This window comes from Pyxicephalus adspersus, chromosome 2 (genome assembly GCF_032062135.1).
Source record: "Pyxicephalus adspersus chromosome 2, UCB_Pads_2.0, whole genome shotgun sequence".
NCBI lineage: Eukaryota > Metazoa > Chordata > Amphibia > Anura > Pyxicephalidae > Pyxicephalus > Pyxicephalus adspersus.
Window position 1 is genome coordinate 84,588,133 of NC_092859.1, and position 24,353 is coordinate 84,612,485.

Consider the following 24,353-nt stretch of genomic DNA (forward strand, 5'->3'; position numbering starts at 1 on the left):
AACAAAGTAATGAGCAGTAGATGGATGCATCAGAAATGTTGTTATATGATGACTACAACTGTGCAGTGAGCATCCCTGAACTAGACATTCCATTACTCTAACATCACACCAATTTAATGTTATTAAGAAGCAATGCCTGTAAGTGGGTATATTATGAGTAAGATGGTGACTCATAATAGCTGACCACTTTTAACATAGTCCTTTTACTGTATTCGTAAAATAAGTAAAAGCAACATCATCATAATATTAAAACAACAAAAAAGATCTCCCTATAAAGAAGATAGTCAATACTTACGTGTCTTACAGCCGTGCTGGTAAATTGAAGGTATATCATCCCCTGAACTCTCTTTTTAAACAATTACTTCTGAATCCTACATACATACACTAGATTTCTGATTTTGGAAATGATCTATTGAGATCATTTCCAGTGACAGTAGAATAAATGAGTGCTGTACACACAACACTGACCAATCAGTCATTTAGCGATCTGTCGGCCATCACTAAATGACATCAGGGGATCACTGTACACACATAGGATTTTCGCCCAAGACAATTACCACAGCTTGCCTTGGGTGACAATTATTTAGCTTGTGTACGTAGCTTTAGCCCCCACTGTGCTCATTAGCTCCTCCTGTGAAATGTCCCAAACCTTGCCGACCACTGATAAAAATACCCCCCCTACAGTACTGGTATGGACAGCTAAAAGGTTCAATAGTACATACAGCTGAATTTGCCAAGTGGCATTGGCTTAAAACTCCCCGGGAACTGCCAAATGAGAGCCCAAACATCCCCTATCAGTGCCTGGAAGAACCCTAAGGTTTCCTGGATCCTTGGTGGAGAATTGCTGGTCCAGAGCGAGGATTTTACACTTAATAGTAACTGTGAAACATTTAGTTCATTGTAATAAAACGTGTAGTACATACTGGATACTCATTAAATGTGGACTCATGGGTAAAAAGTTGTTTCAATACACTGTAAATGTTTTAATTTGATAGAACTGCATTATGGTTTCAATGTGTCTGTGGGAATTTGCAGATGTAGCAAACCACCCCAAGCAGACCAGGCTACCTGATCTTCCATTGTTTTCCTGAGATTAGGTCCTAGGTGATATCTATTCACTGGAGTAAAGCTGCGTACACACTTCCAATTTTTATCGTTCAAAATGAACGACGAACGATCGATTGGGCAAAAATCGTTCGTAAAAAAAGTAACTAACGACGCCGACGAACGAGGAAAGTCGTTGGAAATGAACGACCGGACCAGCGGATCGGATTGGACGACGATCGTTGACCATCGTTCGTGTGTACGATCGTTCATTGATCGTCCATGGTCTGAGCATGCGTGATGAACGAACGTTCCTGCGGTGCACGTAACTTCCTGTATCGTTCAAACGATCGCATCTATTGTGTGTACAATATCTACGAACGATCGTGTCGTTATCTGTATGTACAGGATAGGTGCTATACGATCGTTCGCAGATATCGTGCAGGAACGTTCGTCGTTCGTTTACCAACGATAATTATTGGAAGTGTGTACGTAGCTTTATATGCAGACTCATATGGTCATACAGTACATAGGAATGCTAACAGTGTTCAGGGGTCGGATCATTTGGTGGTTCTATACAGAGTATGGGGTCTAATTATAAAGCAGGGAATCTGACATTCACTGAAACATTTCCTGGTGGGGAATCTTCCAGATCTGTGTGTTTCAATGACAGTAACTGAGAATGTTTCAGTAAAAGTCGGATTTACTACTTTATGAACAAACCTATTTGACTGCCGTCTAATGACCACTAGCAGGTTAAGTCACATTTCATTTCGCAACACATATCTAAATCTACCCAATAGATGTCCTGTACTTGAGCCCCTTTAGGCTGTAAATAGACGGGAGACTATCTGGTCAAATGAAAGTTCCCTAATATTAGTTTAATATCAATTTTCCCATCTACAAAAATCCCTATGATTTTACACTAAATAAATTGAAAGCTATAAGTAAAGATTTTAAAGGGTGTGAGAACTTCGTTTAGGTTTTTATTGATATCTGTATTCCTATTAGAAAAGGTAAATCTCTCTCTCTCTGTCCTAGACAAGAATGACAGTAATGGTAGATCCAATGTTTTGTGTTGCCAACATAACAGGAAAAGAGGAAATATCCTCCAATGGGGACACTTGCATTCCACTTACATTTAAAATATATTATCTCACTTCCTGCTGGGTCAGCAGGACAAGAGAAATGTCCCCCCTACTCTATAAAAAACTAAAAAGTTTGTAATAACTTCTGATGGAAAGAAAAACATACAGATATGAGTCTTTACTTTCAATCATTCACTTTATGTTTCAAATCTCATTGAATTTAACCTCAAAATGACATTTTGGAAAAAAAGAACACTTTTGTTGATGTTTTACAAATCAGAATAAGTCTATTACATGAAAATATCATTCCAATGTGGATTATGTTTAAAAAAACTTGGAATGATAATTGATATCTCCCAAGCCTTAAGAAAGCTGTTTACTGTCTATTGATGGACTTTTTTTGGAACAAGTCATACAAGCTGTTGCCATTGTCATCCATCATTGCGTGTATTGTATGAAGAATTAACAGAGAGTAGCGGCTTATCCTCCCATGTTTAAAGACTGACTGTATAGGCTCTATTTATAAAACAGGGAATCTGACATTCCTTGGTGGGAATCCTCCAGGTCCATGTGTATCAAGCTCTGTAATTGAGTCCCACCAGGGAATGTTTGAGGGAATGTTAGATTCCCTGTTTTAAATAATAGAGCTCAATGTATAGATCATCCATTCTCAATTCTGTGGAATTCCAGGGTTCCTCCCTAAAATGCCAATCAAGTTCCTTGAATCGTGGCTGACTGACCTGTCATAAGATGATGCCTGCATAGTTCTGATGCCAACACAACTTGACAGAACTATCTGCATGGAACCAAGGAAGTTCTTGGCTGACTGCAAAGATGGCATGCTGACCATTACCCTATGGGAGGCATTATTCACACTGGCAACCAATGCAAATAGCATTTTCCATTGATAGGTTACAGCAAAGGTTCCTCCCCCTGAACATTTTGTGAAGTGTTCCTCGGCGATAAAAAGGTTGACAAGGCTGTGTTCTGTGCTGCTGTATAAGGGCCCTGAGGGGGTTAGGAGGCCACTTTACAAGATGTGGGTCAGCTGTGGCCCCTTACCACTATAACATTGACCCAGACATTGCTTACTTTCATATACAGGTAGTCCCCGATGTAAAGCGTACCTAAACTCAGAATTTTCACTTTACATGAAATGTAAAGAAATGTTAAAATATAAAGAAAATGTTATTTTTTTTAAAAAGGGTGCAGCACCGCCCCCTAATTCTCGTCCGCCTAGGTGATCAAGAATGAATGGAACCGCAAAGCCTCCCGGGATACCTATGTCAGGCATCCTGGGAGGTTTCTGGGCGCAGTGAGATTGGCAATCTTTTTTTCATCCTACATCTACGGATCTTGCGTCTGGGTCAGGTGACATAGGATGAAGAACCCGGAAGAGAAGACGAAGATGGCGGCACCTGGAGCGCCGGCTTCGTGATGACGTGGGACCTGATGCAGGACACCCCTGGAGTGATCAGACTGCCCTGTGGGATTGAAGGTAAGTGTATTTTTTTTATAGTTTAGTTCCTCTTTAAGGACATCTGACATATGGACGCCTCCTGGATATGAATGGGACTTCCCTGCTTGCTGTGTGCAGAATGGAGGCTTGGAGGGCAGTTTGCATGACTTGCAGAAGAAATCTTTTACTAAACACAGCTGAGGTTGTGGGTTATCTTAGGGGGTGAGCTCTTTCTGCAGCCTCTTGTAACTCTTTAATGACCAGGACAAACTCTGCAGTTGTTTCTTTTTTGCATATCAAAGCACAGCTTGCTCCAGAAGTTACTGAATGTCTAGACTCCATAAAGATTTTGTTTGTGATTAGCTCACAGTGAGGATTTTATACATTAACTGACACCACGCTGCCTAATAATATGTTGAGACAAACATCTGTCCTAATTGCATTTATTAAAATAATGTACCTGTTCTAACTTACATACAAATTCAACTTAAGAACAAACCTACAGTCCCTATCTCGTATGTAACTCAGGGACTACCTGTAGTGTGAATGTTTTTCTTTTTTCTAAGCTATTGTAAAGGAGCCCCAAAACACTGCTCTCACACAGGACCCCTTTTCTTAAAAATTCCAACCCGCCTCATAGCTAATGAAAGCAGCCGCCTCTATACGTATTCTATACACGTTAAGTATGCCATTGTTAAAATACTTTTATTCAATACACGGCAATAAGTGGGCTGACACAGTAGGCCGGTGCACAGCATTCCGTGTCATGGTGTTAGTGCTGCACACCATTCCTACAGCCAGTGCAAGGCAACCCTATCACCTCACTGAGCCACCGGGGCCTCTCCACTTGTCACAGTAACCATGGAAATAACCCACCCCTCGTCTCTGATTGCTTCACAGCCAGGTCGCGGCGATCATGTTAGTGTGCTGATTGGTCAGTGTGGGCTGTCAATTAGCGGCAGCAGGCTCGGGCTGTGCCGGGGTTATGGAGGCGGTGGTGTAGAGCTGTGGCGCCTCCCTCTCCCTCCCAGCCGCGGTTCGCTGTGTCTGGCTGCACATTGCTGTGCTGCGACCACTGAGGGCTGAGAAGGAAAAGCCAAAGGGGGAAAACTGCAACCGTGCTGGCTGCCTTCGCTGTGTGAGAGGCAGGTGGAGGCCGTTCTGTGTATTGTCCTGTGCCCGGGGTTTGCTGTGGACTCGTGTCTTTGTGCTCGGTCGGAGAGGACTGGGCAGCCTGCACTAGTAGGGGTGGACCATGCTACTGGCTGCTGCTATTCATCATCTCACTGCACACTGAGACAGGGGAGAGCCCTCATTGTACTAGTGATCCGTGCTGTATGTATATCCAGTGTGGGAGCTGACATTCTCCTATAACATTCTGCTGCAACCAGTGCTCAGCTTATTGGTTCCCTTCTGAACCAGCACACTAACTTAATGATACATTCCATGTATTAAATGTGTGATCTGCCTTTCTCAAATATTCCTCTGCTCTTTGTTACTCTACATTTCACATCCCCCTACCCCTCCCCCCTGGCTGGTACCTCTAAGTACCCCTGGTCAGCCCTTCTGGACTCCTAACATGGCCTCTTTGTTGACCCCCAGCCTTGTCTTCCAGCAAACTTCATCAGAGTGACCTGCTCCCCTGCACAGCTTCTGGGGACCTTGCCCACATTTCATCCTACAATCTGTAAAATTACAGCACAGATTACATTTACAGCTTGGAAAAGTCAAGAAAAAAAATGTCTACCCCCAACAGGTTCAAGAAAGACAAAGAGATCATTGCTGAGTATGAAAGCCAAGTGAAAGGTAAGGCAATCTGGTGGATCTATGGAGGCAGTGGTGCATTCATAAGCTGCTTGTTGAATTAGATCTGTATTACATTTGCTCTGTGCATCATGCACAAAAAATATTTCCCCCCTGTAACCTTTGTGATCTCCTGCAGCTCCTTGCATACACTTCCTGTCTATATGCATACACTCCCTCAATGACTGCATGCCATTTCTCAGGATGGGTTTTCTAATGGTGACAGTGGTGGGTCATGCCTGTAATGTGTGGCAGGGACAAAGCGTTGTCACCCTACAACAGGAAGTGCCTAAATCAGGAGCTTTGGTCACTAGATCACTGGGTGTTATTTTAATATAGTGACAGCTCTAAAGATGACATTTTGCAATGACGTGTTAAAGCTTATATGAGATTTAGTGTTTGGGTTTCCTTCTTTAAGTAGGTATTGTGTTTATTCATCGCCCGTGCCACTGTTAAGTTTTGTTCACTTGAATGATTTATTTTGTAAATCTTTCTGAATGAATAATGTAAATCATTTTGGGATGTGGTGCAGCTGTGCATGCAGATTTCCCTGTAAAAATAACCAAGTTGGCTTTTGTTTCAGCAACCTATTTATAGATTTACTTAGCAGTGAGGTAAAGAGCTCTTCATCCAGGTGTTATTTTGTACTTTCCTAAGGAACAAAGGAGAAGATGAAAAGTCATCAATGGGCTGTCAGTGTGAAGTACAGTCACAGATTAGTGTTGACTTCAAGTGCTAACATGAATGGAGTATGTAGATTCCTGCCATTAATCCTTTACCTGCCTTGTGTTCCCTATGTGTGTGCTGGAAACTTGTGTGCTATTTCATGGGAATTACCATGGCAGACACCGTGCATATGTTTAGATTTCACTTCATTGAGTTCAATGACTCATCAAGCTTATTTATAAAAAAGATCTGTGGCATGGTAAATATTGTTCCATTGATATCCTTTAACGTTGTGATTGCCGCTTACTTCTGTGTTAGGCCTAGATTATAAGCACATCACAATTACTTGCAAATGTTGTTTTTGCTTTAAATGTATGTAACAATTAAATCATTTGGCGTTATTTGAAATCTAGTAATTATCCTTACAATACAGTAATTCATAATTAAGGGGATGACTTTCAAACTTGCAATGTTCAGCTGCATTATAATTATGGCAAAAGGCGTGATAACTTTTTTTTTTTTTTTTATTCCAATGGTTTATTCTGGGAGTGGCTTTGGTGAATCAGGCTCCTGGATGATATTTCACACCCCCAGCTTTGTGGTTGTTATTTTGCTGAAGGGGAATTAATCATTGACCTAAACCTCATACTTTTAGCCACTGTACCTGTACATATATATTTATTGCTTGTGGCTACTAGAACAAGGTCAAAGTTTGCATCAAGTGTACTGTGCAATGCCGGAGATATGTTGTTGGTATTTTGCTAGCACAGGGACTCTCCTTAAAATGCTGCTTTGGCAACAACATACAAAGAGCTGATGTAATGAAAAAAAGATGTTGCCTCTAGCATTCACATAGATTTTTGCTTTCATTACAATCAACCGCTAAAATATGAATTCCATTTTTTGTCGTTATTGGTATTGTTAAGAAATGTCATTGTAATAAAAATGGGATGCGAAGAATATATATTTATTATTTTGCCATAAACATAACAGTAATGTGCATACAAGGTGTATGTCAGGGGCTTGATTTAATACCTAATTGTTTAGAAAAGGATGTACTGCCATCCATAAAAATAGTTTTCATACATTTCACTAGAGCTATGGATGTTCACCAAATCTTGCTTGGACAGCTGTTGCTCCCACTTCCAGTCAGATGTGTTTTGAAGTGTTCTAGGAGGCGTCTAGGTTAAGTGTTAAACCATTGATGTTCTCATTTGTCTTTGGTTGTAAAATCATGCTTTGGTTATTTCCATCATCAAAGTGTGGCCATTTTGAAAAAGTTTTTAACGGTCAGTAGTTTTTATCAATCTTGATTTATGTCCCCGAAAAGTTATCTGTTTTTTATTATGCCTATAATTCCTAATTGTATTATGAAATAATGCCCCCTGTAAGCAAGGCTGTGGATCTCTGATGCCCAGTATATTGTTTTGTATATCTGAGGGCTATGTGCAATCAGAAATTGTTTAATACGTCTTCTATGTTTTTGTTTTAGAAAAAGGGAAATGTAAGTTGAGATGGTGAATTTTACCCCAGCTGTATTTTCTGTCCTGTGTTACGGAAAGGGTAGTTAGCTATTGTGGGCCGAACTTGAAATGTCTAGTTTTTTTTTTCTTTTTTCTCTTAGCTTCTATTGTATTTACAGAGCTGGCAATTGGTGTTCACAATGGCTGCTTTGTATTGCTAACTACTTTAACATCTGGTAGAAGGTAAAAGGGAGCTGGCTTTGGGTGTCATTAGAAGCAATCAGACCTAAGGACACTGCTTTTTGTCCCATTATGTGCTTCTACTCCAGCCAGGCTAATCCCCCCACATATTGTGATACGTGTCTTTAAGTGAACCTGTTAGATTTGTTGTAAATTCAAGAGTACTCATTTATTAGGTTACCTGCTAAAAAAAAACATTTGTTAAAAACCCATCCTTGGTGCTCCTAAACCTAAGTAAGTCATTCTGACAGGTTCACTTTATGAATTAACAAAGACATGTAGTGAACAACATTGTTACTAGAAGCTAGCACTTTCCCTGTGCTTTGCAGCATTACCTTGTTGGTAGCACAGGGTTTACCCTTTACCACAATGTGTTTATTGCAGACCGGCAGGCCAGTGACTGTGCAGTGTCCACAGACTGGCAGTAATATTACCATTATCTAATCATTACCATTATCATTATCTATCTGTATCTAAACCTGGACCTCATGCCAGATCACATGACCTGTGTGGAATTTAGTAAAACTTTTTCATTCTGTGTCATTTGATCATGTGATTTGTTAAATTGCAATGTAAGCCTGGAATGTTTAATGTATCCTGAGAAGGAAGCCTGATTTGTAAGGAAGTGTAACCATCACACCACTTTTCTTTATAACATACAAACACACTCACATAGTATGAGGGGCACACATGGTGAACCTGCTCCAAGATCGCACTGTTTTGCTTTTCTACATAATATTGTTAAAAAAATCACTAGCTGTAATGAATCCGTTTTGGCATCTTTTTGCACAAGTCTCTAGCTCTATTTAGGAAAGCTATTAGACTTGTTAAACCAGGTACTGTATGGTGTATGGCAGATATTGGTCCTTCTACTCATCACTTTCAAGAGAATTAAAGCAGAACTAAACTTAAATCTTCTGTTAGTTTTGGAAAGGAAACGGTTAAACTCATGCCAGTTTTTTTTATATTCTGTGTGCCAATATTCAAATTTCTATTCACTTCTTTTCCAAGAAACACAACAGAAATAAAGATATTTCCTCTTTTAGAGTGATGTAGCAGGACAAGTGACTTCATTGGAAGATTAGCCCCCTATCTCTTGTTTCGGTGGCAGCTCTAAAATTTTGAATGTACTGAAGCTGTATCTGTGCCAGTTGGCTGTCTCTTCCTTTCAAGCTGTAGCAGTATGGGAGTTTTATCCTTTAGAATAATTTGGTTGTATCTGTTGGTCATGTGGTTACAGATGCACTCCCACAGGCAAAAACATTGTGTTGCAGAGATTAGTTAGGATGACACATTATAAACAGGCATTTTTCCTGGTATTGGGTTTGTATTGCAGATGCATTATCTAACTATATCGGTTCACTTGTAATAGAACTGGGCTGGCAAAGGATACCTTTCCTTTAAACAATTGTTAAATTTGGCTGACTGCAAATGTCAAATTAGCACATGTACCTTGCACTTTTACCTATCCACATTTATAATGATGTCTGTGATCACATTCATTTTGTGGAAAAGTACATGTTTAATTTACAAAAGGTAATGCTTTTGGAACACTCATTCATACTAAAGTTGTCATAGAATGATATAGCAAATGGCTTGTGATGAACATCCTTTTTCCATGTTAATGATCGAGTTAAACATTTGGCTTACAGGGCAGTTTATTTTTACCAAGCATGTGTCCTTTGTTTATTCTGCAGGATGTACGTGTTGTTCTCACATATCTGTATAGAGCTTTGCTTCCTATTAAGTAAAGATGAGATTTATATTGAAAGTGACGAGAGCTAAAAGTGTAAGCAAACCCAAGATTTACTTTTCAGTATGTTTTGTTAAGATTTTGTGGTTCTGTAGCAAACTTTCTTACTTGTAGATCCTAAATGTAAGAACACTATCTTACAAGCTGCAAATGTTGTCAGCCTGCTGCACAAGCTTATTCAGTGGGCCGTTGGCATGCCTATCTTATAGACCTGATAGGCAGCACAAAACATAAATTAAGAAGCTGACTTTAAGCTGACCACATTAGCTTAAAGTGGAAGTAAACTCAATACAAAAAAATCACACCACTTTCAATCCTGCAGATCAGTCTATCAGTCAGGAGATTTCTTTAATCAGGTCCTGCGTCGACCTGAGATCTGTCTTTGGCCTGGCGCAGAGGTCCTGAGATCTGTCTTCGGCCAGGCGCTTACATCTTCTCCTCTCTTCTTCGGCATTCTTCTTTCTACGTCACGCGATCTTGCAGTGCGCAGGCGCAAGATCGGGTCATGTAGATTGGGAAAAACTTCTTTTCCCTATTGATGAAAGGGCTTCTTCTGCGCATGCCCGAGCATCTAAGGAGCAGCCAAGAGCCTCTGCGCTCCCATTCATTCTTGATCTTCTAGGGGCGATGCTGCACTTAAAAAAAAACAAAAAAAAAACAAAAAAAAACCACTAACAAATAATATTTTTACTTTAAAAGCGTTGTTACCCTTTTATTTAAAGCAGGGGTTTCCAAACTTTTTGCAAAGAGGGCCAGATTTGCACAGCACACGCCCTCCATGATGACGTGAGGCATTCCCTGTGCACAGAGTTCGGTGTCAGTGCTGGCTCCGTGCGGAGCACGTTCTTGGAATCGGAGTGGCCGGTACTGTAAGAGTTGCTGGACAACGGTATACTGGAAAAAGTGAATATATACATTACATTTTTTCCGCATTAAGCCTAAGAGACGAAGCATGACTGATAAATGATGACCAGGATCAAACCTTCCATTCATATGGTGGTCATTCACTTCAATATTGATAATGGCTTCCACATTATATTCAATATAAACATCAAATCTATTAGAAAACATGTTGTTTCCAATCTGATATCTTTTCAGTCGAAGGATATCTGAGAGTTCACAAATTTGCCTAACCTATGTCGCTCCCCATGTTTTGACCGCCAATATTGTTTCTCAGCATGAGAAACTTTCCTTGCTTTTGGAGGGCAGAGGAGGCAGAAAGGAATGGGTCCAAAGATGCTCAGTATAATGCATGCTGTAACCAAGTAAATTATCAATATCTGGAAAATGTCAGTGATTTAGGTTATCATGTACTTAATGACCATTGTATGGCCAGCATTAGACTGTTGGGTGTCCAGGTGGAAGATGTGTCTTCACACTGACAACATTAGCAGAAGATTCCAGATGTTTACTCTGCATGCTTTTTTTTATCTCCATACTTGGCACAAATAACTCTGGAGCTGACAGGAGTAATAAAAGTTGTTACCTGCAACAGAAAGATTTCTTGTGTCAAGGTGAAACCTGGGTACTGTACAATAATATTGCTAGATTGTTAGATTAGTGCTAGATTAGTGTCACATCTAATATAATATAGGTATTACATTTTATAACTTGGAAGGTATTGCTCACTATTTTTTCTGTACAGGGATACTATTCACTTGTGCTATTTTTTTAAATAAACCTGCTTTGAAATCATGGAGCAGCTCTTGAGAGTGATGAGATCAGACTTTTCAAAATGACCATTCAAATGTTAAAGTAGAACTAAACTTGCATGTTGCGTGTGCAGCTCAACAACATGTATATTCAACAAAAGATTGTCAACAGGAAGTAAGTTTGTTATATTGCAGAAGAGCCAGCATTTCCCTTCTGCAATAAAGACTCACCTGCTTAAAAAAGCAGAGAAGCAGGTGCTTTATTGGAGATGGGACATCGCTTGTGCCTTCTGCATTAAATATTCTGCTTGATTGGGTTTTTTTTTTTAACAATATACCACCCTTATTCATTTGTTATGGGCGACCACGATTGGTACCCTAAATGTAGTGTCTTGTACCTAGGGTAGCGGTCAGGGGTGTGAGGAAAGGTACTGCATCCTCATCACCAATCTAAACATTGCCTGACTCTGAATTCACTTCTGAATTCCCAGTTATAATACATACTTGGAAGCTGTCTAATTGATTATTTCCGCTCATCAATTTTAGCGATTTTACACAAACCTGGTGACCTAACTAAACAACCCAGCTACGTCTCTTCCCTTCCCCCACCTGTGAAACACATTTTTTTTCTTGTTGTGACTTCACTTATGTAACACCTTGGGGACCATGGATAAATTCCATCCCATAGCAAGGCAGGATTGGTGAGACAGATTTGGGGCAGATTTATGGTAATTAAACATATTGAATCATAAATTGCTCCCAGATGGTCTGAAGAATCCTTGCAACAGAATTAAATCTTTGACCTTTCATATTTGTGTATCTCTTATCTGTCTTGGCTCTAGTGGTATGCCAGTCACTATTGGCTGCCTAGGATTACACAAGCATGGGTTGGTTGCATATGAAGGTAAAAACTGTTGCACCTAATGTGTCCAAATCTGTCATTCATTTACTTTTAAAATGTTTCTCTAGTCCTTTTCTTAAGGTAAAATCAAACATTCAAAATAGTATGTAGTTTTGAAGGAAACTGTAAATAAAACAAAATAAAATTAAACATGGCATTCCCTTTATGTTTTCTGTTCATTTGTGGTTCATAATCTGTGGACTTTTGTTTGGTTGGATGCACGCTTCAGAGGGAGGTGAAAAGCACAGTCTTACGTTGGTGACTATGGCAGGATGTGCCATTATGGCTACCTGTAGTCCAACTCGGAGATGTTAAGGAAAGGGTGCCAATGCTGCAGCTGAGGTGTTGGGACTCTAGCAACAAATGTCTCTCGGCATACATTTATGGTATGATTTATTCTAAAGCAGGGCCTATAAAAACAAGATTACACGTGTTTGCAATAAAGAATCATTTGCAACAACATATTTGGTTATGTGCTTTGATTTTAAATACGCTTTCATAATTTTGCCCCAGTTTCTGAAATGAATTAGGATTTTTCTTATGAGTAAGACGGATTCCATAGTCATGTCTCAAACTTTCAATTCAAAGGAGCTCACAATCTGATGTTTCTATCATAGTCCTAGTCTAAGGTCATTTTTTTTTTAGAAGGGGGGGGGGGGGGGCTTCCTAACCTTCCAGTATGTTTTTAGGATGTGAGCGTATATAATAACCCCATGCAGTTAGTGTCCAGGCCAATATCCAAACCTTGGACCTCCCCCACTCACTGCCTTGATAGAATCCCCTAATTTGACCCTACAAAGACCAGATCAGTAGACTGACCTGTATCATGGCTGTGAGTACCTTTTGTGTGACATTTGAAATGAAGAGATTTTACTGATCTCTTAGTTGGTGACAGATGCTGGCAATGATTTGCACTTATTGACATAGGCTGACAAGAATGGACAGAGACTGTGGCCTGTGCCATTTTCATAGCAAAAGAAAGCTCTACTTCTGGAAGGACAAAGATCCAAACCCCACCCATACCTTTACCAACATTGTGCACATTTTACCATTCCAGATCACTGGAGATCTCTTAGAAATCTGACCAATTTGCATGACCATATTCTTTAAAAATATATATTGATAGATCTAGAAAAGCACTGTTAAAATACTTTTTTAAAAGAGTGTTTGACCAAGGGGAGCAACCAAATATTATAGGTTAGGTGATTATTTTTGTAGGAGGTCAGCATCTCTCTTCTTGCGTCAGTGTTTCAAAACTGGAAATGAGGATCAGTTCACTTTGCTGTAACAAATGTGCTATTTGCCATAAAAGTCCTTTTTTGTGGCTCTTTTAGTTAAAGATGTTGGTCACTATGGCAATAAATCATTAATGCTGTGTGAATTGAGCCCATTGTGTGACAGTGATGATGTTTTGTGCAATGCCACAAACTGACCGGATCATACTCCCTCATAACTGCTTCAGTGTTTAAAAAGGAAGGAATGTCTGTGACATGCCCCATTTCTTTTAGAATTATCTGCAGAAAAGTTACTATGTATCTAGATAAATATTTTGTATATACAATTAACTTCCCTCTTTCCTTGAGATTAATTTTCAGTGTAGTTATGATGTATCCAGATGTATTGCTCATTACATTTATCACAAAAATATTAGTGTGCTAAAAGGATGGATTCTTGGTTGGCAGACATAGCGTAGATATTGTGCCTTTTACTCGTATACCTCATTGCAATACTTAGCCACAATAGTTATTATGGCTGTTGGATAGACATACAGGGGAAAAACAGAAAACATATTTCTGGTTTGGTGAAATAATTGGCAAATATTATTACAATGATGATTTGAACTAGACCAGATCTAAAATCTAAAGATTTCATGTGTATCTTTTAGGTAAAAAGCAATAGCCAAAAGCCAAGGCAGATATGTCACGCCCATACCTGTCCCCTCAAACTTTGTGTTAGAGCTCTTACTGAATAAAAATAGTCCAGTCATTACGTTTAGGGTGGGTATTTCTAAACCTGAATTTTATAAAATATTGCTCCTTAATTTCAAGTACTATAAGGACACAGCCGATGGCTATATCGTGCTGCTGTGACAAAGCACATTCTCTGTTGGAGTGCATATCGGTTGTTCATGATTGGTCACTCATCAATCCTCTGTGACCGATTGATGAACAACATCAAGGGACCACTGTCAGAATTTCAACATCCAAGATGTGCATGACTATTCATCCAGGACGAGAATCATCTTATGTGTGTATGTAGCTTAGGTCCACACCATCATAAGATAAGAAGCATCCCAGGCATGTTATAATCGTAAATGATAAGCCCATTGGATAATTTATTTATTGGGGGCCAGTGCAGTGTTCATATTATCTGAAAGTGGCTCTGCTTGAAACGAGAAATCAGTGTAAATTTTGAAATGAACTAATGATTTAAGAAGATGCAAAACTTATTATTATTATTATTATTATGTTATATTATGTTTTTTTTTTTTTTTTTTTGGAGAAAATCTTCTGTAGTGCTAGGATTCAGGTTTTACTCTTAATAATCTGTTGTTTTGTGCTAAACAATTTTTGGGGAGTGACCCTAAATCGTGTAAAATGACTAGGATTTTATTTTCATTTTTGGTGAATTATGTGCATTGAACATGACAAAGTTTAAGCATTCTGAACATTTTGAGGTTGTCCACCACAGACAAAAACCACATGAATGTTATATTTATTCTGTCATCTGTTAATAAAATGATCAAAGAGCTTGAAATCATTTTGAGAAGATTGTGCAAAAACTGACCGGGAACTCTTTTCCCAGTGTTCTGTTTTTACTTCTTATATTTCATTATTTCTTATTACACACTGTTGTTTCCTGCATAAAAAAGCAAATGCATAGGGAAACAAATACCAATTAAATCCTTTTTAATATCTTGATCTATTGCATATTCCAGTTTTAATCCTTTGCTCTGGAATTTGTCTCCTTCTACTGTTCTAACCAATTTGTTATTGTAGAGAATGGCAGGAAATGGTCATCTGTGCAAACTGAACAACGTTTATATATTCTGAAACAGAATGTTCCAATTATTATTAAAAAATTGTGTTCCTTAAGACCCATTTAAATTTATATCAGCCACTGTTGCACATTAACATGTGGTGTGCTAAAGCAGTCCATTTATTATGTATGAGCTGCTAACTTAAAAACTGGGCTGTTTCCTAATGCTCCACTCAAAAATGCCCATGTGCAATGCAGTGTAGGCGTGCAAAGGTGCCAGTCAAGAAAAATGCAGCTTCCAGAAAGTTTGCATGTCACTTTTTTTTTTTTTGCAATAACGCTCTATAAAATGCACTTTACACAATACTGCACAACAATATTCATGATAGCATAATAGGGGCATTATGCTAATTCATGCACTTGAAGTAATCACTGTGTCTTTTGGAGCATGTCCAAAGTATAGTTCTTGCAGTGATGGTGATTTAGTAGACATGACATGCTCCATGTGTCTAAAGAGACACTATTTATTGGGCTGTGTGTGTTCTGGCATGTGACTTGAAGACCCTGGCCAAGCAAAAACTAAAAACAGTTGTATAAATACCATTGAATTGTTTTAGTGTATCAGGTAATTGCCTTTAGGGCTTTTTCATGCTAATGGATTTTAAAAAGAACATCTATAGCTACAGTATTTAAAAGATTAGCTTGGTAAAGTGTATAAATGGTAGCAGTAAGGTGAATCACCCTATTTAAAATTGTTTTTTTTTTCTTGCTAAACAGCAGGAAGGGAAACTGGAGACTAATATTGAAAGCTAGTGATTTGCTTCTATTCATGGACAGGCCGTGAAAGGATTGTGGGGGATGGATAAGGGGCTGTCTAATACCTCTTATAATGCATGGATGGCACTTGTGTGTGTGTGTGTGTGTGTGTGTGTATATATATATATATATATATATATATATATATATATATGGCACAAATATAAATATTTTTTATATTTTATACCAAAAGGAATATGTATTAAACTATTTGGTTGCAAGCAAGTAACTCACATGTTAGCAGACATTTTGCCAGTAAAAACATACATTGACCAAGCACCCCTGATGAATTCCACTTGGATTATATGTGATCAGTGTTCTTTGATACAAGAATGCAGAACAGTTGTACTGCTGCAGTGCCCTTTTCTTTAAGGAGACATATTGCTTACCTTATAAATAATTCACTTGCAGACGATACTACTGAATTTACACTGCAGTAAAATAGTTTTCTTAGTTCATTTGTAGAAGATATTGTACACAATGTATATGTACAAAATGTTTTTTTTTTTAAGTTGTGTTTTGCCTTACAACATTGGATTGCAGTTGATATCTGTGTTTTTCTGATAAATTTACAGTAATAATGATTGCTGTTCTTTCTCTACCTGTATCTGTATTTCTTGGTCTTGTCTCCATTATTCATGGATGTAAGCCATATGAGTTTAATTTAATTTTTTTTTTTGTTCAGCATGATGGATGCAGTTTTGGAGATAGGTAATCATTTCATTTTTATTGCCTGCTAACTGTAACAGCAAATGTATAAGCTGTTTTTTCTTTTGATGCTGGTTTGGCCCCCATTTGATTTTACTAGATCATAGAAAAGTGATGGGATGTGTGCAGTTTACTGTACTTAACTCATTGCAGTATTCATCCATATTTATTATGTCTCTCAAAAGTTGGTTTGCGTAAATTGAGGCAAATATTCTCAAGGAAACCAAAATATGTCACATATGTCTGGTGCATTAATGCAGTCTAATTATTTTGAATGACCTGCCAACAGACCCTAGTTTTGATCAAACTTCATCTGACCTTTGCTGGGAATGCCTCCATGCATTGAGGTGTACTGAGTGCAGGTGAGTTGCTATAATGCATTGGGATACTAGGTGAAGTGAATGGCACAGCAACTCTGCAGTGTTTGCAACTAATGCTTGTTACTACCATGTGATCCTATGAACCAGGCATAATACCAAAGAAGGATAGGTAAATCTTTTGTTTTTGTGGGATTCATTAGTTGCCCCCTTTCTTTTTTGACAACACTTTTTGTGGTAAGTTAAACTTTTGAGAAAAGCACCCAAAAACAAAGTGTCTAAAGCTGCGTACACACGTCCAATTTTTATCGTTGGAAATGAACGACGAACGACCGATTGGCCAAAAATCGTTTGTAAAAAAAGTAACCAACGACGCCGACGAACGAGGATAGTCGTTGGAAATGAACGACCGGACCGGCGGATCAGATGGTCGTTCGTTTCCAACGACTTACCTCGTTCGTCGGCGTCGTTGGTTACTTTTTTTACGAACGATTTTTGCCCAATCGATCGTTCGTCGTTTGTTCGTCGTTCGTTTTGAACGATAAAAATTGGAAGTGTGTACGGACCTTTAGACTCCCATGGATACTTGGACAAAATGGTACAGCACTCCACACTTATCACACCCCACCCATCACTTTGTGGAACAATCATGATCATAACCAACTGAAGTTTGTTTTTCGCAGGCAATGCATAGTCTGATGAGCAGTTTTTAACAACCATGGAACGTGGTGGAAATGCTTGATTATTATTTTTGAGCATTGCTGCCTGCTTGTGAAGGTTTTGTTGCCCTTGCAGTGAAGTGATAATGAGACATTACATTGCCAAGACAATACGTCCTACAGAGTTGCATTGCATTCCTGTCTCCATGAGCTGTGAAAATGATTCTGGCTGCTACACTCTTTTGGGCTATTTTTAAATGCAAAGTAATTAGGTTTGATATAAAAATATCACTCTGTAACTTGGGCTATCTAAGGTATTGACCTACTTATTTGCATAAGGGGACATTCTGTATTTTGTTTAGTTTTATACGTAACCATGTCTTGTATGTATCCAAATCATTTCCATATCTTTTAACCTCTTTGGACTTAAAAGGTGTCTGTATAGTGGTCCAAAAAAGTTCTAAATCCAGGTATAATGGCCCTGATTTATTAAAGCTCTCCAAGGCTGGAGAAGTTAAGAGAAGATAAGTGTATTTATCTACTGAAAAAATAAGTTTCCTTTAAGTGAGGAACTGACACAAGTACAGTAGTAATTCTGCAGCAAATGATTGCCAACCTTATGCAGCTGCTTATTCAGGATTCCAGGCATGGGGGTACAAGTACAGACAAAACTTCCACATCCTTTGCCAAATGGCAGACAGCCAGATATGCCCTACTTAGGTGCCTGGTTTTGTTGGTACTTGCTTTTATGCTCTGGATTTATGCATTTAGCAAGGTCATCATTTTAGTATTTATTAGAAATAAATGTTCTCTGAATGTAAATGCCTAAAACGTTACATAGAATTGGTCCTTTAATGATTTGATTTTTAAATCTGATACCTACTTTCCCTTTACCTGATACATGCAGTCCCAGGAAATAAAAGGCATAAGGGATCACTAAAATACAATTAAAATTAATATTCTGCATTAGGGATCATGACTTTTAATAGGGTAACGTGCAGCAATAGTAAGCTCTTGAAAGAGAGAAATGCTTGATTTGTGACTGCATGAAAAAAATCTAATTGTGACTTGAGGTTGCTCAAAACTGTGTGTGTTTTTATAAATATATATTTTGAAACAAGGACTGGAATCATACAAACATAAAATACAAATCACTTGTATGAAACATTTGTGTTCGATTGAATAACATATGCAAAAATGATGATGAGAAAAACAAGCCCTTTATTTTCTCATTTTTCTATTGTAATAATTTAGGGGAAAATGGTAAGACCTTGTATTCCCAACCTTTGAGTATTTTGTTTGCATTGAAAAATGATTGAATGATTAAACAAACATTCTAAAATGTTTTCTTACTAACAAAAAAAAAAAAAAAAACCCACCATATTTTTTTTCCCCTGTTGCTTTATTGTTGTTTTTGAACTGTGTGTTTTGTCCGGTTTGTAGCAGTGGAAAGTGATAATGGAAAAGCCCCTCTAAGCTCCCTTGTGGGCTGTGGTGGATCTAGTTATTATATTGAATTAAAGAGCCATAAAAAAAGAACATGGCTCAGTAAAAGACATTTCCTAGCACATATCATTTACAGTACTATATACAAACAAAAATACAGAAAAAAAGAGTTTCATTTGGGTTTTTTTTTTTTTTAATCCCTTTCACTACATGAGGTAACACACAATGAATTCACAGTTTCTGCTTCCAAAACACACCTAACTGAAATGCATAGTTGTGAAACTACACAACAAAAAATTCTTACTTTTCTACTTGGGTTTTCTACTTGGTATGTATTGTGAGTGAAGATCACGGTTCAGGGCTGGTACTCTATGCCAACCAAAGCTCTAGTGCCGTATTCATTGCTGTGTAAAGAATACACCATGGCGGAGCACAAGATTGTGTTGTTGTGTTTCTAACCTATGAGCAGGATTTATTGCTCAACTGTGGAGGTTCTTTTTTTATAATATAGACTGTAAATCTTCATACATGTCTGGTAATTATCCCTGAAATAGTTTGTGATAGTTGGAGCACTGTACAAATGATTGGAGGGGGGTTGGGGTTTGTGCTGGCAGGAGGTTGTGGAAGAAATAGCAAATGGTGCTTTACTCACCTCCTCCCCCCTCCCCCTTTTGTTTCTGATGTGGCCGATCATACAAAAGTAGCATTTGTCCCCCAACAACATTTGCTCCCCAAGATAATCATGAATGTTTATCTTGAGTAACAAAAATCCAGCATCCGTACACCATTCATCCTGATTATACCAAAACTTGCTTTCCCCTTCCTCCCTATTGGCTAATGAGATAACCTCTGTTAGTGATGGGTCAGCGTTGGCACCAGGAAGTAGTGGAATGTTTTTTTGGGTACATGTTCTGTACCCAAAAGTGTTGCAGATTTGTTTACCTGTCACAGTGGCCTGAAATGTGGCCATAACAGCTAGATCTTAGGGACAGCGGCAGGATGACCTCTTGGTTCCTGCACATTTTGCGTACAGCAGTTTTTTCTAGTGACAGATAATTTATAAAACTTGCCTTTTTCTAAAGCTTGTTTATTTTATATGATGGTTTGTGTTTTTAGCAGTTTAGCTTTTATTGGTAGTCAGTTGCTTTCTAAATTAAAAAAAGCAAAGGAAAAAAAAAAAAAAGAAATTGCTTTACCAAAGTAGCTGAGAATTGTCCTGGATGTTGATTCAACTTCCTGTGCATTCATAAAAATCTGCATTTTGGCTGTCTAAAAATGAGTCACTAGAATAAGACAATCAGCTGTCTATTACTAATAAAAGGGTTCCTTGCCAATGTGAAACACTATTTTAAGTATACAGCTATAACTAGAAAGCCTAAATAACACTGCTTTCCATACAGTTTTCTTGTGCCTATAATCATCAAATGGATATTTTTTGGGTGTCGTGTTTGCATTTTTGTTGTCCTTTTGCAGATACATTAATGCATTTATAAATTCCTTTCAGCCTTTTCAAGTGTAATAATTCTTGCTTAAATGGTTTGATTATTGAGCTGATCTCTTCTGACATTTGGAGAGGGTGACATAAAAATGCTCATCGCTAATATTCCCAGGCACCTGCTATTATTGGGATTAGGTTAATTTTGCTGCAGGGTCCAGCAGATGGGATGCGCTGACCTCCTGTGTAAGTGATTATGGTTTTGAACGAGCATGCAAGGCACTGATAGCAGTATTAACAGCCTTCTTGCAATCTTGAAAGGCATTATGCAATTTATATGGTAAACTCTCTGCTATATTATTTTGAAAAATGTGGTTTTTTGTGCTTAAGAATGGTGACTGTGCAGTAAAATACATTTGAGCCCAGGGTAGGTTGTTGGTGGTGTGACGTGGCTTATCGCACACAGCCAAATAGCAGCGTGCTGAGAAGGAGGCGCCTCAGCCCTAGCAACACTGGAAGAAGCTTCAGTACAGGTGCTGAATTGGTTCTTCTGAATCACCAGGGGACTCTAAACCAACAGTGACATTCATCACGAACAAAGGCAGTCAGTTCCTATTGTCTATGATTTGTTCTAAGAGCCATGCCTGTGTATTACAGGTCCATTGTTGTATGGTGAGGTCAATCCTGTCAAGACCTTTGCGCACTCAGGCCTGAATGTCTCCATTTTCATGAACCTTATATTGTTGTATGAAAGACTCAGCAGGACTTGTGTTGTGTATGAGTGTGGTTTTTGTTTTTTTGTTTTTCTTAGCAATTTCCATGGTTCTGTGTATTGTTATAAAACAATCCCATACTAACAGATGGTCTGGGGACCATCATTTATTACTGTCTTTTTAAAGTACCTAAAAAGGTGCAGTGGATACTTTTTATCTAGTTTTAATATAATGATATCACATTACATATGTGACATGCCTGCAGCTTGGCTACTTCTGTAGAGCTTCTTTTTTGTCATTTATTCATTACACCTTATTGAAGCTTTACATCACAGATTGAATTCCTAATGGTAGACCCGTTTGTCATGAGCAATAGCTCCTTGGGACAGAGTCCATCCACATGTGTAGTAGTGCACCAATTGGTAATGGTAACTTTGTACCAGCAACGTATCTTCTGATCATACCTTTATTATACCTTTTTTTTGGGGAGAAGGGATGGATACATGTGGTTTACTTTTTGTAGTGGTATGGCAAAGCCAAAACTTGTCATTTGCTTTGCAACACAAAAGCCTGAATTGATGTGAAACTGTATTATTCCTAAATGGCGTCTCCGCATACGTTGCCAATGTATGTATATTAGGTGCACTGTCAGAAATGGCAAAAATAGTACTTAGCACTTAATAGCACCCATTATTAGTGTGTTTTGGTATTTTGAGCAGCCTATTATTGCCTGTGCATGAATGTCACAGTGCATTCAAATGCAGTACACAAGAGTGGATGGGCCCTCAGATGTTGGATTTGTGTGCAAAGGAATTCTATTGTTCTCAGATTTTGTTATTTATTGAGTATGGGTGCCATTTTTAGAAAGCCATGTGCAGTGTTATTTCAAAATAGTTTTTTGGACTGAAGTGAATATCAAACTATTGCATAGGTTGTAATTTGTGTGTTAGCATAGCTAATCCCACTGTTTTTTGTGTGATTTTTTTCTTTTGAACAAATGTGCTTAAGAGTGGTCTTCCCTCTTCTCATCAAAACTTTGGAAAATTTTGTGCTGGAATGAGTGATTCCCAATGTCATAATCTCTTGTTATCTTGTTATGGCTTTCTCACTAACCCATCAGATCTGAGCTGTATATGACTAGCCTTGTGCAGGCTTTTCAACCCTATTTCCTTTTAGTATATGTACTTACCTGTTTCCCGCGCCCCGGTCATACAGTAGAGTGGTGCCGTTTTTCACTTATTGCCCTTACATTCACTGATATACTGTACTGTTAGACACCAGAGGAAGAATCTCCAAATAGGTTAAAAAAAACGTAAAACTATGAAACTGCAAGAATGACAGAACATAAAAATGACTTTTAAGGAAACTTTAGTCATGATAAAACTATATTCCCTGATTATCTTTTATTTGGCCCTTAAAATGAAACTCTATTAAATTCTTGGCTTCCACTACGCTTGGTGAGATAGTGATGCAGACCTCCAGTTGAATGTCTCTTCCATTTCCCCCCTTCTTCTTAGTGTTAGGCACATGGCGTCGTTCTCATGTATTAAATTATTTGTAGACCTGATAAGCCCAATGCTTTGCAAGATGATGTGTTCTCTTTTTATGTAAACAAATAGTGGGAAACATGCCTAGTAAAGGAAGGAGCTATGCTTCAATACCTATTATTAATTGTTGCTGTGCACTTTTAACAGAACTTTTAAACATCTGTTGTAAGAAAATCTCCTGCTGGCCCTTACTTACATCAGCAAACTGACTAGAACACGAGCCTGAAAGATGACTACAAAAGGACATGTTCATAACTATTAATGACCGCGCAGAATGCACTACCTAGGTACATGAAACGAAAAGTCCTTTGATGGCACTAATTCAGCCTTGAATGCACAGTAGGTTGGCTGTGACCTTAGAATCCCTCTGGAAAAATGCCTCCTATACCAATTACTGGGAGAAATAATCTCTCTGCACACCTCATACTATCACCATATCAAAGTAATGTTCGGATTATGTAGAACCATTTGTTTGCACCTTCTGCAAAGTAAAACAGCTAAATAAAGTTTAATATTTTTGTAAAGTAGACTTTTAAATCTTTTTCTGCCTAAATATAATCTACTGCTGATTAGAGGACAGTCAGTATGTAAAATATATTGTCTAAACTAAACCTGAATAAATTGTTAGTGTGCATGCTGCATTAAAGCAGAACATTTAAAAAAACAAATTGTAATCAGGAAGGTTATTTAATGCAGAAAGGACATCGTCTGGCCCTTCTGCAATAAAATAACGTCATCTGCCTGATTGCAATTTTTAAATGCTCTTGCCTGTCCTCAGTTGTCTGAATGTGTGGTAGTAGATTTCTTCAATTTAAACATACCAGATACATTGGTATTTGTAAAGTTTAATTTTTAAAATGTCTTGCAAGTTATGAGTTTGTATTTGACATGTATTTTCTATTCCTCCTGGGACTTTAACATATTTTGGTCATGTCTCTTTCACGTTATCGGGTTGATCCCATAACACCTAATATTGGCTTAAAAATGAATTGTTTTGTCTTTAGTACAGCCAGAGGTCCTGCATAGGTCACTCATTTAGAGGGGTTTAGCTTTACATTGATATCCTGTTAAACAGATTGGTTCAGCATCTCAGGTTTCCTGTAATGGCTTACTGTTGGTAAAATGCCTTTTAGTAAAGAAGAAAATGTGTCTTGAGTTAGAAATGTATAAACCTGTTAAAAAAAATAAAAATAAAAGTATGAACATGAAACTTTCAAAGTTTCAGATTGGTGTAGTGTTATGAAAGTGGAGAGGTTTGGGCGGAAGCATTCAGTTGTTATGTTTACAATGTTGAAATAAATACCACATTGTGCAGCTTTACAGATAATCTCCATATTCTTCTGGTTGGTGCATATACAATAGTGTCCCATGTTCTGGTCAGGAAATAATGAGGATGGAAAAAAACTGTGAAATCTATCAAAAGTCCCCCAAACATTTTCATCATAGTTAAGATATAATACCTTTTCATTATGCAAAGAAAAAATTGTTACCCTTGTCAGGCTAAACTGGGAAAAAGTTGTTAACGGTTACTTCATGGTATTTCTTTTTCTAAAATTCTGAACAATTCCTTTTTCTATGTGTATTTCCAGGAAGCGTGATTTTTACAGCATTTGTATCCATTTCCTGGATACTTACAAGAATGAGTCATCGGGCATTGGGTGACT

The 24,353-nt window shown here is 38.1% G+C and overlaps 1 protein-coding gene across 5 annotated transcripts in view; it reads left to right on the plus strand.

Moving 5' to 3' along the window:
- The first annotated feature begins 4,615 nt into the window (after window positions 1–4,615).
- The window catches only part of SRGAP1 (SLIT-ROBO Rho GTPase activating protein 1), an 86,183-nt gene continuing 66,445 nt past the window's right edge, over window positions 4,616–24,353 (plus strand). For 2 of the 5 annotated variants that reach the window (XM_072401287.1, XM_072401286.1), the window contains exon 1: window positions 4,621–5,397. In XM_072401287.1, the coding sequence (XP_072257388.1) occupies window positions 5,331–5,397 (67 nt within the window). In that variant the 5' untranslated portion in view covers window positions 4,621–5,330. Of the gene's footprint in view, window positions 5,398–24,353 lie in introns of all 5 variants that reach the window. The other 3 variants (XR_011919457.1, XM_072401288.1, XM_072401284.1) reach the window with 3 other exon arrangements.